Raw genomic sequence first — 16,901 nt, 5'->3', positions numbered from 1 at the left:
ATATCCACATGTCCTTAAAAAGTCTACAATTATCTAGTCGTGAGGCAACATAAAGAGGAAGAAACACCCTGAAGACCCTGGTTTAGTTAAGCCTGAGCATAAATAACTCTGCCTTGTACATGGATGACTACCATAAATCACAAAGGCTGCTACACATGTGCGTCATTAAGTTTAATCCCAATAAGCAGTTCTGTGTGTGTTAACTTATCAGTCAACATTTTTTAATAAGTACGGTTTTTAAGGACACACGAAGCAAATTAAACATGAAAAGAGGTCAGAGAATCAGAGCCAGAGAGGGTTGCTCATGCATCAGTCAAACATTGCAAAATGATGTTCTGTGTCAAAGGGAAAAGTCTCAAATCATGACAACATCAACCCTGTCACGTTAACATCAGCAAAGAGGAACACAGTTCAAAAGTTAACACTTGCCAACACTGACGTGCAGACTCTTAATGGGATGTTTGCTTTAAAACATCAGTTGATTTAAGCCTCCTGACAGTCAGTTTTGTTTTTAATGACTTATTTTGGCTCTAATGTTTGTTGGCTCGCATGTCATATTCTGCAGAGATTTTACAAGAGTCTTTTTAAAAGTTAAATGTTGCTCATCAAACATGCAGATATTCCCTCTGACCCTGTCCCACCTCCCTCCCTGTCACAGAGCTCAATGAACAGAATGGCCATCCAGGCTCTGGAAAAGATGGAGACTCGCAAGTTCAAGGCCAAAGGAAAGGGCCAGCGTGAGAGCAGCTGTGGAGCCTCTGATTCACTGAGCAGCAGCTCCACCTCTGACTGCGCCATCTGTCTGGAGAAGTACATTGATGGGGAGGTAAGAAAAGACACCTATGTCCGATTGAATTTCTCACTTCTCCTTCCTTGGTTGGAAATGTGTTTTTATACAACTTTTTAAATATGTATACTAGTTTGAAATCAACTTATGTCAGTGCATATGTATTGTAACTAATGCAAAAAGAAAGTGGATTTAGCACAGTTTTTGGATGTATGTAAACATAAGATCCAATCAGAATGGTTTAAATGGAGCTGTTCCTTTTAAATTCTGTATTTAATGAAAATGTGTAAAAACCCAGTCAAAAAATGATGCATACGTGTAACAATTCACACACACATGTAACATAAACCAGCAGCATCTGATCAAACAGTATTGCATACATGCATGCATACGTTGACCATGTGGGAGCCAAACCTCTTAACTCTGGCAGTGTTAGTGTAGTCATCTACCCACTGAGCTTGTTTTTTCATTCCATATTCTGCAGACATGAAACATAATGCAGTTGCATGAACAATAGAATGGAAGTTCCCCTGATGTGCTCGGGGACCGCAGCTCTGCGATCTTTGGTGACGTTCTTTCCGGCGCCTTTTAGATGTTTAGTTCAGTCTTTCAGAGCACCTGGAGAGATAACGGTACCCAGAGTGCACTGGGCCGTGATTATGCTTCCTGTTTTCCCAGTGTGGCCTTCTTTAATTTTTGAAGGAGTCATTGTCAAAATATGTATTGGACTTAGAGGATTTACTGTAACAGCGTTGCTCATCCTCGTTCATGGACGCTGCAGGGACAAACCCTGGTGCCCAGGGGGACGTAGTCGGTGTGTGTGTGTTTTTTTGTGGTTATGTGTCTCTTCGGTAAGGAGGAGAAGAAAACACAACAAAGCATGGCGCCAGGATTGCACAGAGGAAGTGGTGATATAAAAGGCTGAATGGCATCAAAGCGGTTTTTGAGCAGTGAACCAAGCAACAAAAGCTTGGGTGGAAAAGAGCCCAAAGATGAGTCACATTAAGCCACAGAGTAAAGTATTTATTGCAGAGAAAGAGCTCTCACTGGAAAAGAATATTATAATTCATATTCATAGTGCTCCTGCTTTTGTGTCTTGGAATTCCTCCATGCCAGTTTCTCCATCTGAATGCAAAGTGTTGCATTCTTTTCATATCAATCCTCGAGTGTACGCCTGTTGTTTGTTTTGTTCCAGAAAGCAGTGACATTGAGCATCAGAGTTGTATTTGTACTGTGGTGTGGCATCTAGTGAAGAGTTTTGTTTGTGGCATGATGTAAAGTTGGCTCCTCAGAGTTTGAAACTTTATTAGACATACAACCCTCACCACAATTGACAGTTCTGTATTACTTTGCTGCCACCTTCTGGATGTTCACTTCCTCTCAAACACACATTTATTCACCTTCTGTTGCAGTTTGTCATACACATCATTTAAGCAGGGTCTTTGTGATTTTGGGAGTTGTCTTTTGTTGCCTTTCATCGTGGGCTTTTTTAAATGTTATTTAGCACACAAATTACAAATATTGATTGGAAATATTTTAATATTTGATATTAAAAATGTATAATATGACAATAAGTGTAATGAAAAGATAAGGCACAATAATTTGATTTGTAGCCCTAATCATCTTATTCTGTTTGTCGTTGCTGTGTTTACCACACAACATTACAGGTAAAATCTGAATCATAAATCTTGTTGTGTTTTCCCTACAGGAGCTGCGGGTTATCCCCTGTGCTCACAGATTTCATAAGAAGTGTGTCGACCCCTGGCTGCTCCAGCATCACACGTGTCCCCACTGCAGACACAACATCATCGGTGAGTTGGTCGACAACCTCTGGACTCATTCCATGTCAAAAACCAGACAGAATCCAGAAAAACACTGCAACACTGTCTCAGATTTTGGCTCCCAAAAACTAAGGCCTGTAAAATATTTTTGTTTAATTCTAATGTTTTAATATCTTTTGTGCCCTTGATGTTTTTTAATTTTTATGCTCTCAAAAACATGTTTTTCTTCCATCTTACAATGTTTGATGAGGATAGAAATAAAGCTTTAGATATTAGTGGCCAAACACTGACACAGAACCCTCTGACTGAAGGAAAGAAATGCTCCCTGGTTTTATACTGTTCCATTATTTCTTTTCACAGAGCAAAAGAAGGGAAATCCAGGAGCAGCATGCATGGACCCCGGCAACCCAGTCCATGGCCGGCAGCGGGTGGTGTTGCCAGTCCATTACCCCGGCAGGGTGCACCGAGCTGGCCAGGTGACCGCCTACCCAACCAGAACCAGCATGGACCCCCACGGCAACCCCATCACTGTGCTCACTGTGGACCAGCACCCAGATCCTCAAGGTCTGTACCCACCCCAGTCAACATCTGCCTTTCTCCGGAGCTACCACCCCACACTCCATCTGGACCACTCGCTCAACCCCCACCACTGTGGATTAGAGCACCGCGGACCCCCCACCTACCCAGCACAGCCGCATCATGCTGCTTTTAAACGACCCAAGTTCCATGGTCGCAACTTTTCCCGCGCAGCCTGCTTCTCACAGTACGAGACCATGTACCAGCACTACTATTTTCAGGGGTTGACTTTCCCTCAGCAGCCCGAGGGTAAGCCAGGGGCCTGCGGTGGCAGGGCAGCTCGGTGGAGGAGGGGCCCACAAGGGCCACCACAGCAGGGCCTTTCAGCAGGGACTGTTATACCCCACAGTGGTACACATGGCACCTGCCTCTTCTTCAAGGATAGGCGATACCGGCAGCACTTCTGGCCTGAGCTGTTACCATGGCCACCGCTCGGTGTGCAGTGGTTACCTTGCTGACTGCCCTGGTAGTGACAGTAGCAGCAGCAGCTCAGGTCAGTGCCACTGTTCCTCCAGCGACTCCATGTTGGACTGTACTGAGGTCAGCAACCAGGGGGTGTACGGTAGCTGCTCTACCTTTCGCAGCTCGCTGAGCAGTGACTACGATCCTTATGTGTACCGGAGTAAGAGTCCGTGTAGAGGCTCTGCAGGGGAAGCGGGGGCTGCGGCTTGCACCACAGTTCCTGCTGAGGACTCATCATCCCCTGCACCCTTGGGACATGACTGCCTCCAGCTCCCTCCTGGAGCTTCGGGATATAACTCGGGGGACCACCTCTCCAACTGCAGTTTGGAGCCCAACTACAGCAGTCGCTCATCACTGGAACCCAGGGAGAACAGCAACACTAGCACTACCTCAGCCGGAGCTCCAGAGGCTACCGGAGCAGACAGGGGAAAAGGGGCGCAGGAGGAGTCAGGGGAGCTTGGGGCTGCAGCCTGTAGCTGCTGCTTTGAGGTGCTTCCTCCCAGTGTGGAGTGCAAAGGGCAGGACTCGGACCAAGTTGGGCCTCTGGCCTCAGGACGATGTCACAGGGGGGTGGAGTTTCAGAGCTCCACGTCCAAGAACTACTTTACTCCTGAGCACATGTGCCCTTCCTCAGAGCAGGTGAGCTACGAAGGGCTACCTTGCTGCTTCTACAAAGAGATGAAGGTCCACAGGGCTGCAGCAGGGCGCTACACCGAGGACTACGCTGTTAATGTGCAGTATGCACATGCGGACTCGGAGGCCTGCACTGGACAGGGCTGCTGTGAACTCAACCAGAGAATACCCATAATTCCTGAGGACACAGATTGTGAATTAGGCACAGGGGCAGAGACCCAGAGCAGTTTACTGCCCATCAGTGTCACAATGGAGGCAGAGGTGCGGACAGGGGAGCAACACGAGCCCAGGGAAGGGTACTTCACCTCAGGACAGTTTAGAGGTCAGCCATACCCTCAGGAGGAGGAGACCAGGGTTTTGTTCCACCCTCAGCTCTCTGCGAGCCCCACTGGATTGGGAAGCAGTTCTTCAACAAATGAGGGAGGTCTGGGTATATGAACTTGAGCCCAGAGAAGGGACTCAGTCTAAAGTATGTATTTGGTACCGTATCAGTCAGTCAATCATTGAAACCCTCAGTTGCCTTGTTCTAACCTGCTCTCTGAGCACTGAATGTTATCATCTTAGATTGTGTGGATTTCTACTGAAATGGCCTGTAATTTCTAGATATACAGTGCATCAAGTTCATTCCTGTGGCCACAAACGTCTCAGCACAAAATTCTGCTACCAATAGCACTGAGACAAAGTGATACTACAAATGAGGATGGAGGTTGTTAACTGAAACTAGAAGTAGGTTGGCGTTGGCATCTATTTGGAGACTGTCTGCTGCCATCAAGGGTTAGGCCCCTTCAGTACTAAGTAATTTGGGCCCATTTCTTGTGAGATTTCTTCAGATTTTGTCAAGAACAAGCTATCTAGACTCCATGTTTTGCGCAAGATCTAAGAATCTGAGATTTTTCTCTACAAAAAAAGTACACTCTTAATTCACAAACATCTGCTTCTACATGTATACATCTCGTATATGTGCGCACATGAACACTGACTGCCTATAAAGCTTCAACCACCAACTCAAATAGGTTGTATGGACATAGCTATACCAAAACAGAAAGACATGATTGTTGTTGTTGTTTTTTTGTTTTTGTTTTTGTTTTTTTTGTTTTTTTTTTTTAAAACTTTTTTCAAGAGCAGGGAAATGGGTCTTTCTAAGTGTCTGTGACCCACACATTTCTCTGAGGAGAAGAAGCTATATATTACAGAAAAATGCATAGAAATGTGAATGCAAGGCTGACACTGGTCTCTATTCAATATAATACAGAATTTGTTTTATGCATTGCATTTCTGTCCAGTAGTGGCCTACCTGTTTGAGATGTGCCGGAGCAACATGAAAGCCTTACGCTGGTAAGCTATTTGTAGCAATATCTAAAGACACTGCATTGCTATTGGTCGAACTCCAGACCAAAGCGACAGTGTCTCGGGGTAAGCAGATTTCTTCAGAAGTAGAGTGCAGCACTCTACCTCTTGTTTGGAAGCCCTTAAAAGTTTATTTTTTGCTGTCACTTACCCAATTTCCTCAATGAGGCTAATAAATATCTATAAATGGTTCTAGCATGTATCAAAAGGCCAAAGGAAAGTAGCTGGAAAAGACTCATATTTCATAAGGGTTCCTTATTGTACTGTGACTTTTTTTTTTTTTAATAACAATGCAGTTATACATACCACAATGTATCCGTTTGAATCATATCGTGCTGTGCATAATACATACTTGCGATATCAATGCTTGTCATTCATGCCTTTCTGTTTGTCCTGCAGACTGTTTTTATACTGTTTCTATGAAATATACACATTCTCTACACAGAGGAAAACCTTCTGAAATAACCCTATTTATAAGTTAACCCAGTGCTGTAATCAAGTGAGAATCTAATCTTGCCTTTTGCATAGAGATATGTACCTACTGCAAATATAACATTTTGGGGTACTTGAGTCACTATTTAATTTTTTTTTTATTTGTTTGTTATTGTTTCTAGCACTTAAGAAGATTAAAATGTGTACAAAAATTAATATTTTTTAATTTTTTAAGAATATAATTATTTTCTGTCATTACCATTACAAATGTTTAAAAAAGGCTAGAAATCAATCTGTGTATATTTCTGTACCTGTATAGCAAACACATTTCATAAATGGAAATATGTTCTCTGAATATTTATTTACTAATATATTTATCTTTAAGCCATGTCTTATGTTCAGAGTGTATGAACGTTTGAGTTATTTGGTTGCTTTTTATTTTGAGAAAAATCACTAACATGAGACTTTGTATATACATGGTAATTGCACACAAGACGATTAAATCTTCTCTGACCAAAAAACTGATTTTAAAACTTTAGTACCATACAGTTTTGTAATTAAAGTGTACAAAGATCTGTAAAATATACAGTTTTATTCAAGTAACTCATGTTGTGATGTCCTACTTTCCATTATTTACATTTCAAAATGAGGTGTTCACTTATTTTTTTCTAAAGGTTTGTAGTTATTACTAGTTGTAGTTAGTCCTGTCACAATTATTACGTAATCGCCTGATCACAATTATTTGACTGCAATCATTTTGTGTAATTGTTAAAATGGTTTTAATTCATCTGTATCATGAAACTTACAGAACTGTCATATTTCCATCACAGCTGTTTTCCACTGTTTGAGGTTTGACTTGCGCTCTTAATGACATTTCGTTGCGTCATCACTCCTTCGGTTCAGTGGAACATGTGTGGAGAATTAGCACCACCAACTGTTAACTACCTGAAGGTGCTTAACTTCTAATACTCATATTCATACAGTGAATGTGTATTATTAAACTGTGATCAGGCTCATATTGTAATTGTGGCATAAAATTAATCGTCAACTGTAATGATTGTGACAGCCCTGGTAATAATTAGTTTGCCTTTTCACAGCTTTGGGAATAATTCATGTGAATACTGAGATCAACATTTGCAGTTTTTATTATCCATCACCAAAATGTAGATGTTACAAAAAATATTCAAAATGAACTGTACTCAAACTCACCAGTTGTCTTAACACTGAAACTGCAGATACAGAGAAAACCTAGTTTTTACTCTGCCAGAACCAATAGCAGCATTAAAGTGCAGATTTCACAAACAGAAAAGAAGTACTGAAAGAAATACGTCCACTGACCTCTGATTTTCTGTCACTGTGCAGTGGCTTTTGCAGAGAGGATCTCTGGGGCCTCATGCCCTGTACTTTATGTCTGAGAAGTCTGCAGGCAGTGTGTCACACAGGCAGAAAAAGCCTGAAACACAGAACCAGGACTTCCTTTTTGTTTATTTGTAAGTTATAGTTGGTGCTCGGAGTGCATCTCACAGCTTGAACCCGGAGTGAATAGCCACAACTCCACCAGTGAAGCTGTAGTACTGCACACAGTAGAATCCTGCATCCTCAATCATATGCTTGAACGCCTCCTGCAGGAGAAAAACAGTGTATGAAATGACACTGCTGCACACAAACTACTATTTGACATCAAATAATTAAGACAGAAATGGGGAGCACATTTTTCTCACCTGGTCAGGGAACTTGCGAATACTCTCCACCAGATACTGGTAGGACTTCCAGTCTCCAGCAATCACCTCTCCAAGAACTGGGATCATCTGGAAACTGTATGCGTCATAGAGTCTGAAAAATGGAACAAGACTAAATTTACCAACACAGCCAAATGGTTGTTAACCCCCTTTTTTTTTACAGTTCCAAGCAGCAAGGTCACATACTACAGGCAATCTACTGATTTACTACATGGTGTAAAACTAGAAGAGGGCAATGGTCATCCAAACCACAATAGCAAAGTACTAAATAGCAAATAAGCAAAAGGTTGTTGAGTTTCACACATTTGCAGGTTGTAGGAGAAAAGTATATAAAAAGTATATAAAAACATACTCAGGTGCCAGTTTATTAGGTACACATAGCTGGAAACATCTCAATATGTAGGAACTCTACGCAGGAAAATTAAGTAACCACATCAGGACGTAAATCAACTTATAAAAATATTAAACATGTATCAAAGTATCAAAACAAAATAATAATTAGTGCTTTCAGAGCATCAATGAAACTTATGATGAAACTCTAATTTGTTCTTGTATGTATTGATTCTCCCACAGATTTCTACAACAATTTGTCTCCAAGTACACAACATCCAGGAGCAAAAACAAGTTGCAACTGTCATGATGAGTTTCTGGATTCAGGTGATGGCAGCAATGAATCTCATGAATTTTTCTTCTTTTCTCTTTTCTTTTCAGAGTTACGGTGTTGATAGATATTTAAACTCAGACACCCACCCCTCCTCACCTTGCCAATACAGGATTTGTCACTTTGCTGAACTCTAAACACAGGAACCTGCCACCAGGCTTCAGGACTCGCAGAGCCTCTTGGAGTGCCTGAAAAAAGAATTTATACTTAAATAACTAACAATATAGACATCAGCTTAGACTTGCAAAACTTCACTGTAAACTCTAAAAGCTAACTCGCTAGTCTTTAAGAAGTTACAGAAAATAATGAAGTAGCAACAAACAATGCAATGACGTTACTACACCGGTGGGAGGCAGCAGTGCACTAAACTGTGCCTAGTCTGTCGGAAGGGAAAGAAGCTTGGGTCTGAGCATGCGCAGTATCCAGCTCAGTGTGCTCAGGTGTTATTGTTCAGGAAAATTGGCGCCGAGTCACTGTAGGAAGCTGCGGGAAGGGGACATAGCTTGGATTTTGACCATTGCGTGAAGTCTCGTGTTGTCTTTTGACTAATACGGTAAGTTATCAAGCAAGTGATTAAGAATTTATTACTGCTAGTTGCAGAGTTTCTTACTGCTCCAGTTAGCAAGCGTTAGCTAACTTTTACGAAATGCTAACGTTTACTAAACATTAGCTAGCTAACGTTAGCTGACTTAGCTAACAGGCATTTCATAATATTCTGCATGCAGAACCAGAACTAGTTTAGGCATATTTTGGCAGCAAAGACTAGCTTTTAATTTCCACCACCTCCATGATAAAACTGGGAAGTCCCAAGTTGACGTGAGCGTATTTTGATGCAGGTTGGAAATGTACACGGAAATCCCGAGTCTCTAGTGAAGGCAGTGAAGTGTGTTTGCTGCAGAAGCGTTTCTAAATAAAGCTTGTTGTAATCCACTGCTTTCAGTCACAGTTAAGAGATATATCTATATACTATATTTGGTATTTGCTAAACTTGACTCCAAATATTGATCAGCTCTTCACTTCTCCACATTCATCTTGCGCTTTTGTGTAACACTGTGAAAAACCATGGCTATCCAGAAGTTCTCAATCATAAATGAAAAAGACAAATATATATCAAAGTATACACAAGATAAATGATGTTGCAAGACCTCTTTGTGAGACACATGGGGAAAGGAAATTAAAGGTGCTGACTTTCCACTGTAGATTCAGTGGTGTCAAGGATGATGTGGTTCTGTTGCTTGAAGTCCAGAATCAGCTTCTTTGTTTTGCTGACTTGTCACTGTGTCTGCATGTGCTTGACTTCTCTCTGAGGGTTGTCTTGTCATTGTAATACTCAACTTCACCTGGAATCATCTGGAATAATTGTTTCTCGGTATTTTAAAGTAGTGCTGGGAACTTGTAGTTCTCAGTCAAAAGAGTAGTAGTCCATTGCTGTTTATGACACTAAAGTTGTGGATTGTATCTTAAAAATCACTTCTCCGGTCAGTAACTGTGATGACACTTGTTTCATATACACTTAGACAAACATGTTTGTATTGTAACTTATGAATGTCACATAATCTTCCTTATCTATTTGTAGAAACTGGATGTGACACCTCCCAGCTCTACTTGGTGATGACCCCGGTAACCTCTACAACACCTGCTCTGTAAGTTAAAGGAGCATTAAGTGCAGATTTCACAAACAGAAAAGAAGTACTGAAATAAATACAGGGATTTTTTTGTGTTTGCTGATATCTTACTGAGAGTCAGATAAAAAGCCAATTCCAATGCCAATTATGTCCCTGTGAGATAAGTACAAAGATGGGCATGAGCTGCTGTGACCATTCAGTGTATACCAGCAGGATATATAGCCCAGCTCCCCTGACGTGATCTCCAAAACTGAGTTATTTAAGTACTAGACTGTACATGTTAACTAAATTAAGGTACTTCTTTCAAATTGTAAGCGCAAAGGTTCATCAGCGAGTTACATTGAGAAGCTGCTGGTGTATGTTCATTCCTACATGTGTGAAATCCATTGCCAGGGTCACTGGTCTTTCATATTGTTCTGCTTACTGAATGAAGCCTCTTTGTACTTGTCAGCCAGTTGCTTTTAGTTTCAGATTGCTATTCTGAAGAAAAGTAGACACACTAGATGTTACAGATATTGAATCCTTTTGCACTCATAGGCTGATATCAAACACAGTATCATTGCAGTATCATCCTGACACTATTGGATCACTGGTGCATAACGATCTGGTCAGTTACCTGATCTATATGAGTGACATTGCGAATGCCAAAGGCGATGGTGTAAATATCGAACTGGTCGTCATCAAAGGGCAGTTCCTCTGCATCCCCCACCACCCACGACAGACCTGATACACACAAGCACAGATACTCAAGTCAAAAACACCTGCTGGTATCTTCATTTCAACCTTTGCTTTGTACTCGATCCCTGTTTCCAGACTCCTGTGACCATAAGATCCTCACATGCACAGTAATGTCAAGTGGAGTTCAGCAAAAATCAGATCTGTGCACAAACAATCCTCCAGTTTAGGGAAAAGAACCTGCCATGAGATGCATTCCTGGAGGGTTCCTGTAGATGGACTTACCAGCACTGATCCCCATGCTGTCTCCTTTCTGTTTCCCCACTTTCAGCATTTCCTTGTTTATATCACAGACCACAGCCTTGGATTCCTGGGGCCTTTCCTCTTCCTCTGTGGAGTAGTTGTTGGAAATGTCCTTCCAGGACGGCGTCTGCATGGACCGTGCCGACCGACGCCTCTGTCTCTCCTGCTGAGAACGAACATACTCCAGGAAACGGAAGGCGATGTCACCTGCAAGGGAAAATGGAAGTGTGACACTGGAGGCAGGTTTCAGTCTGATGTGTTTCAGAGGTGCACAGAAACTGCTTTAACCTGTTCCACCCGCCACATCCAGGAGCTGTGCACCAGGCTGTGGGTTCATGACGTGCAGCAGCGAGTCCTTCCACAGTCGGTGAATCCCAAGACTCATCGCATCATTCATGATGTCATACTTCTGGGCCACATTCTCAAACACCTTGTACACTGAAAAAGCAGAGGAAGAGCATGTCTCTCGATGGAAGTGGTTGAGGGTGTGTTTTTTCTTTTTACGTCTGTTTTATATATGTAATGCAAGTTTTTTTTTTTCTTCTTTCAGTAACTACACCCCTCACAAGTCTTTGCAGAGTCCTAACTGGAGTCAAGCACATCTTCTGTTCACCCTTATCAGAGACCGTCCCTGTTCAGCTGACCAAAGAAAACCTCCTGTTCGGTTAACGTTTATGTTTTTAATGCATGATTTCCAGAAGTTAAATCTTGCTGGACAAGTAAAATAAAACTTTAACTGGTACATGGTTTACAGAGGGATTATGTATTTCTTATATAGAAAATTATTTTAGCACATTCAGTAATTAGTCATATCCATTTCACGTAAGTAGACTATTCAGAATTACAGAAAGCATTAGTCTGTTAAGCATACACAGAATATGCATATTTTTTTTTGTCCAGAGACGCCCAGTTTTCTGTTCTTATAGAAATTCTCCCCTCCTTATTACCTACCACTTTTACATTCGGCATACATAGAACGCACCAAACACCACTAATTTTGGTACAATTTTCAGTTTAAATGGACACCACGCCGCTAAAGTAACTGCCTTTCTAACGTTTATGGGTCTCCTTGAACAGAAGTGTCACTTCACGGATCAACTGTATGCCGAATTGTCCAGCAAATCTCCACAACCCCCAAATCCCGTCTCTCAAGGTGCGTACATTTACCGAGAAGCATAGATATCTTAAATAGCAGGACTTGTGAATGGAGTTTTGTTATCCCACAACAGGACTCGCTCGCAAGTGTATTGACTGTTACTCACCCCTCTTCGCCTTCTCTGCCTCTGGCACCGTTTCGAAGCCAAAATGCGTACTTCTGTCATCGCTAAAGCAACGACAAGACGCCGTTCCCCAGCAGCAACCTGATCGACCCGAAACTCCAGCGGCGGTAGCGTTAAAATTTCTATGAGAAAGACGGATCACCCTTTTCACCAGAAGTCTCATGGACGCGGCCATGTTGGCTGATTATACAATTCTGCGTCAGTCTGTCGTCATTCACAGGCGACGTTGTAGTTTTTCATCGATTGGAAAAAAACGACAGACGCTGCCTGGGCATAAAGACTATTACAGCGAAGAGTCTGCTGAATCACACCGAAAACCAGTCAAGGGTTGTGAAAACAGCCCGTGAGTTCATCACCGCATCCGGATTACAGCAATGTTAATTGTCACTCCGAATTGCAATCTGATCCCAACCTGTGAGAGGCAGTAATGTGCCGCGAGGCATCCAGTTTGCCGGAAACTCCGAAGAAGAGGAAGCTTCGCCATCTTTCCTCCGCTCGCTTCAGATGAGTTATGTGGAGAAAAGTTTGCTGCTTGTTAACAACTTACTCGTATTTTTGAAATAATAGCAGGAAAGGAGATACTTTTCCCGTCTGAAGTTGGCCGTGGGATTGCACGTGAAGACGTGAAGTGAAAGACGATGTGGCACGTGGCAGTGTGGCTTTATCAGCGAACTTTCTCCACTGTGCTAACCGCTAACCTAGTGAGTTATCTGTTTATTTAGCACCGGGTTTCACTGTAGTGTTACATTATTTTCTGCATAACGCGTGTCCGTGTGCCTTGGCAGTTGATATATTTTATACACCTGAAAAGTGAATGTACGAATGTAAGTGAATGTAAATACGTTTGTCTCACTAAATGCAAAAATTGAGGTTAGTTGATGCTAGTGTTAAATGCTAGTCACATGACCAAACACCCAGTCCCTTGCTACGCTTTGTCACATGACCAAACAATCAGTGAGTCTGTCATTGTCGAAACAGAAGAGACTCTGGTATTTCTTAACCTGGGCCTTATTTTTATGGGCGTAAATCATTGATGGGGACAAACATGTTTGGAATCGGAAATGTATTTAGCAAGAAAGGTGTACCTGGCTGCTGAAATGTAAACAACTTGGGTATTTGTCCAGTGAAAGTAAGTCCTTGTTTTTACCACTGACAGGTTCACGAAAGAGCAAAGTGTCGTCCATGTCAGACGTGCTGCTGTCCTCCATGCTATCCCTGCCTACCTGCAGTTTTTTTTTGAAGACGCTGGGATGTAAGTAAGCCTGGTATTCATGAGTTATGTGCCAGTTAATGGATTACAATTAATCTACTGATCATATTCACATTCAACAAGTGTCTAGTTCAGTAGGTCCATGTAGCTGAAACTCATACAGTCTGATCTGCAAGAGTCCTGTCTGATTGTTGTTGAAGTTGTTAGTCTGTCTTTACAGCCTTATTGTGTTTATACCTGTGCTCTTGCAAATTATTACTGACTTCCAAAGAGGAAAGAGTTGTAGAAGAGGTCAGTGCTTTAAATCAAATCACAAGTTGGAAGCTTAGTGGTGGCAACATTATAGTAATGTGACTGGTGTAGTTTGTTTATATCTTTACATTGACTTTTTTTCTGGTGATTGTATTCAGGTATCAAATATCATAAAAATGTTACTCACTTGTGAAGATCGTCTTAAAGTTTATAATCCAATAATTTGTAAGATAACTGAAAAATCCCTTCAATTTTTTTGTCAAGGTAGCTATACGTCATCCCTGCAGCACTGTATTGTTGATACTGTTTTAGAGAGTTAATGTTCATCTTTATGCAGGGTTTTACGTACCATTGTAAGGTTTGGGTGCAGAACTCAAGCCAGTGACCGTAAACTGCCTTAGTGTTTTTCACATTAAAATGTGGAAAAGGCTTCTCAGTGTGACATAACACACTCCAAGATTTGCAGGAATGAAACAAATGATAAATAAGTGGACAGTATGATCAGTGATTGTTTAGAAGTGTGATTTTATGATTTGAAAACAAAGGATACATGCACAGGACTAACTTTCCCTTCTCTTTATTATAGTGAGTTATAAAGGTAGAAACATCATCATTTATGTTAATTTAGACTTTTTACAACCAAAGGTAGCTCAAATTTAACTGATTTTCAAAAAGAAATGCAAATAAATGCACGTTTCCATCCACTGCTGCTCTGTGAATATGAGGATCTGGTGGAGTCTCTAGTCAGATCTTTGTGTACAAATCAAATTGAATTCTTGAACTAGCTCAGTCCCAGTCCTGTCTGATTAGTCCAGTACCAATTAGTCTTCGCACTGCTTTCTTTGTGGGTGTAGTGTCTTTTACTCCTCTACCTTTTGATGGTTTGAACTTCAATACCCAGAAAGCCTGTGTGCTTTTATTTTGAGGTGTTAAACAGTTGTAGCCTTATATTAATGCTTGTTTGTGATTTTTCTCCACAGTACTCCAACTTCAACCAGCAAATCATGAGAGAGAGAGGAGGCAGACATAAAGATTTACAGAAGGTCAGTGTTAGTTTATTTCTTCTCAGTCTGCCTCTGTCATTATCTCAGCTGCGGTTTGATGGTTTAAAGCCTATTGTCTGGGGAAAAGTCACTGTGTTGAAACTACAGATCAGGACTGTAACTTATCAGTAACAACCAGGTGATATAGAAAAAATATTATATTATTATATTTGTGGTTAATATGATGATTTGTATGATATAGAACTTATTCTGTTAGTTTTTTCAAATTATACTTGTGAATGTGAAAATAGAGGAATTGAATTATTCCTCGTGGAAAAGTCAAGAATATATGATTTGTTTCAGACACCTAAGGTACACCTCATCTGTAGTACAGTGTAATGTAGTGGTCCCTTTGTGCTTACAAGTAATTGTGTTAACTTGGCTTGTTCAGATGCAAAGGACTGGGGCTCTAATTGACTGTTTAAAGATCTTACAGATTCACATCTTCAGTCACCAAAGTCCTCACAAAGATAGAGGTGCATGGTTTTTACCTCAAGATATAATTCTTGAATGCAAGTTAGTGTCTGTTTTGAGTTTGCTGATGGCCAAAAATACAGTTTTTTCTTTCCAGGATGTCAGGATGTTTGCTTTGGTTGAGTTGCACAGGTCAAGTTGCAGGTCTTTACTCTCGTCAGTCTCCACTTGCAGTTAACGCAGGCTGACGCTAAAGGGAAGCCTCTGCTTTTATCAGGAACTTGATTGATTGCATTCAGACAAGTAGGCCCAATGAAATGGCAGCACCAAGGGATTTGTGGCACGACTGGCCAACACTTGCAGCAATAGTGCAGACAGGAATATCTGTGAATGACATGAAGAAGCAGCACTTTTAGTAGCATGCAATTAGCCTGTAATATAACATTTGAGACAGTAAATGGTTTCATCTATCTCAAGACAGAATGTTTTCATTTAATTACTTAACGTATTTACTCAAATGTTGCTTGTCCCTCTCAGTCCTGCCTCTAGTCCCAGATAACACAAATCCAGACCAGTCAGCACTGATCGTGCTCAGAGAAGAGTCTTCAGCTAAAGATCTCAGAGCTGCTCCCTGTGCAGGACCACTGTCACCCAACAGGAGGTGGAAGAGGAGGCAGTCTGCAACACATACAACACAGCAACATCATGTCCTCTGCTATTTCAGTTAATGTTGAATTTGACGACTTGATGACCACAGTCAAGGTAACCATAAACAACCATAACAGTGTTTTTGCATGTTTACTTACACCTTATTATACAATGACATTTTTGACCATTTTTGATGCCTTACTATACTATGACATGCAGCTTAAGACAACAAAACTGTTGTAGAGCAGCCATCTTATCTTTGTTTTCCACAGACATAATGACACACTGAGACCTACATACCTCACCTCACTCCTCTTGTGGGTTAGGTTAGATTTTGTTTGTCATTTCATTTTGGTGTTTAGCTATTTCTAACAGTGCAATATCAGTACTCAAGTCCAGTGTATTACTGTGTACATAGTTCTGTTTATACTGTTCATATTGTTTATAATTTTTTACATATTGTACTTATTTTGTATCTTAACTTGTCAATGTCTTGCCATTTTCTATTTTTGTTGCAACACTGTATTTCCCTGCTATGTGACTAAAATGGATTATCTTACTCAAATAAATTTCTTAATACTGAATATTTTGCCTGTCTGTTTAATATTGTATGAATGTCAGTATTTGTACCCAGAGACCACTTGCAGCCAGAGGCAGAGGCTAGGGTTAGGGTTACGGCTTTTTTGCCAGAGGCTAGGGTTAGGGTTTATGTCCTGAAATTTTATTACAAATATAATTAAAGAAGACAAGGAACCTTTAATTATCCCTCAAATGCATCAACTGTTGCTTGAAATATTACAAATTACCTCTTACATTTGAGAGACAGTATGACATTTTCTAACATTGACCACACAGTATACTATGGTATATTTGGCCATTTTTGACACCTTACGGTATTATAACATTTTTTGATATTTTTTGGCCATTTTTGATGCCACAGTTAACTATGATTTTTTTGGTTTTTGACACCACTAACTATGACATTTTTTGACCATTTTTGACATCTTACTACACTGTGATATGACATTTTTGA

General features: G+C 41.0%; 2 protein-coding genes and 2 long non-coding RNA genes across 5 annotated transcripts in view; 3 read left to right on the top strand and 1 right to left on the bottom strand.

Annotated features, from left to right (window-relative positions):
• The window catches only part of znrf3 (zinc and ring finger 3), a 65,447-nt gene extending 58,826 nt beyond the window's left edge, over positions 1-6,621 (top strand). The window contains 4 exon segments of the mRNA XM_018702630.2: positions 659-826; positions 2,496-2,598; positions 2,929-3,395; positions 3,397-6,621. Coding sequence (XP_018558146.1) covers positions 659-826; positions 2,496-2,598; positions 2,929-3,395; positions 3,397-4,677 — 2,019 coding nt within the window. The 3' untranslated portion in view covers positions 4,678-6,621.
• Positions 6,622-7,145: 524 nt separating this feature from the next.
• Positions 7,146-12,491, bottom strand: coq5 (coenzyme Q5, methyltransferase). Its single transcript, XM_018702740.2, has 7 exons — positions 12,284-12,491; positions 11,310-11,459; positions 11,004-11,228; positions 10,660-10,766; positions 8,518-8,606; positions 7,740-7,851; positions 7,146-7,640 (listed from the first exon to the last, which is right to left on the bottom strand). The coding sequence occupies exons 1-7, from the start codon at positions 12,474-12,476 to the stop codon at positions 7,539-7,541; spliced, it is 978 nt and encodes a 325-aa protein (XP_018558256.1). The 5' UTR covers positions 12,477-12,491; the 3' UTR covers positions 7,146-7,538.
• LOC108901439 (uncharacterized) lies at positions 8,646-11,208 on the top strand. 2 transcript variants are annotated; one of them, XR_001963918.2, is made up of 3 exons: positions 8,646-8,971; positions 9,995-10,061; positions 11,050-11,178. It is a non-coding gene; the product is annotated as an uncharacterized LOC108901439 (long non-coding RNA). The 2 variants fall into 2 exon arrangements; XR_001963913.2 differs by having other exon boundaries at positions 8,649-8,971; positions 11,072-11,208.
• Positions 12,492-13,567: 1,076 nt separating the features above from the next.
• LOC108901346 (uncharacterized) lies at positions 13,568-16,452 on the top strand. Its single transcript, XR_001963895.2, has 2 exons — positions 13,568-14,806; positions 15,758-16,452. It is a non-coding gene; the product is annotated as an uncharacterized LOC108901346 (long non-coding RNA).
• Positions 16,453-16,901: the final 449 nt, after the last annotated feature.

The sequence above is a fragment of the Lates calcarifer genome, linkage group LG13 (assembly GCF_001640805.2).
Source record: "Lates calcarifer isolate ASB-BC8 linkage group LG13, TLL_Latcal_v3, whole genome shotgun sequence".
Taxonomy (NCBI): domain Eukaryota; kingdom Metazoa; phylum Chordata; class Actinopteri; family Centropomidae; genus Lates; species Lates calcarifer.
This window is presented reverse-complemented; position numbering and strand designations above follow the sequence as displayed.

Bases quoted from the DNA above. Each gene is read 5' to 3' on its own strand.
- coq5 (XM_018702740.2), bottom strand. From the start codon at position 12,476: ATGGCCGCGTCCATGAGACTTCTGGTGAAAAGGGTGATCCGTCTTTCT. The intron at 11,460-12,283 runs GTGAGTAACAGT...CTGCTTTTTCAG, and splicing joins GGCAGAGAAGGCGAAGAGGG to TGTACAAGGTGTTTGAGAAT. The intron at 8,607-10,659 runs GTAACTGACCAG...TTCTTTTTTCAG, and splicing joins ATGTCACTCATATAGATCAG to GCACTCCAAGAGGCTCTGCG.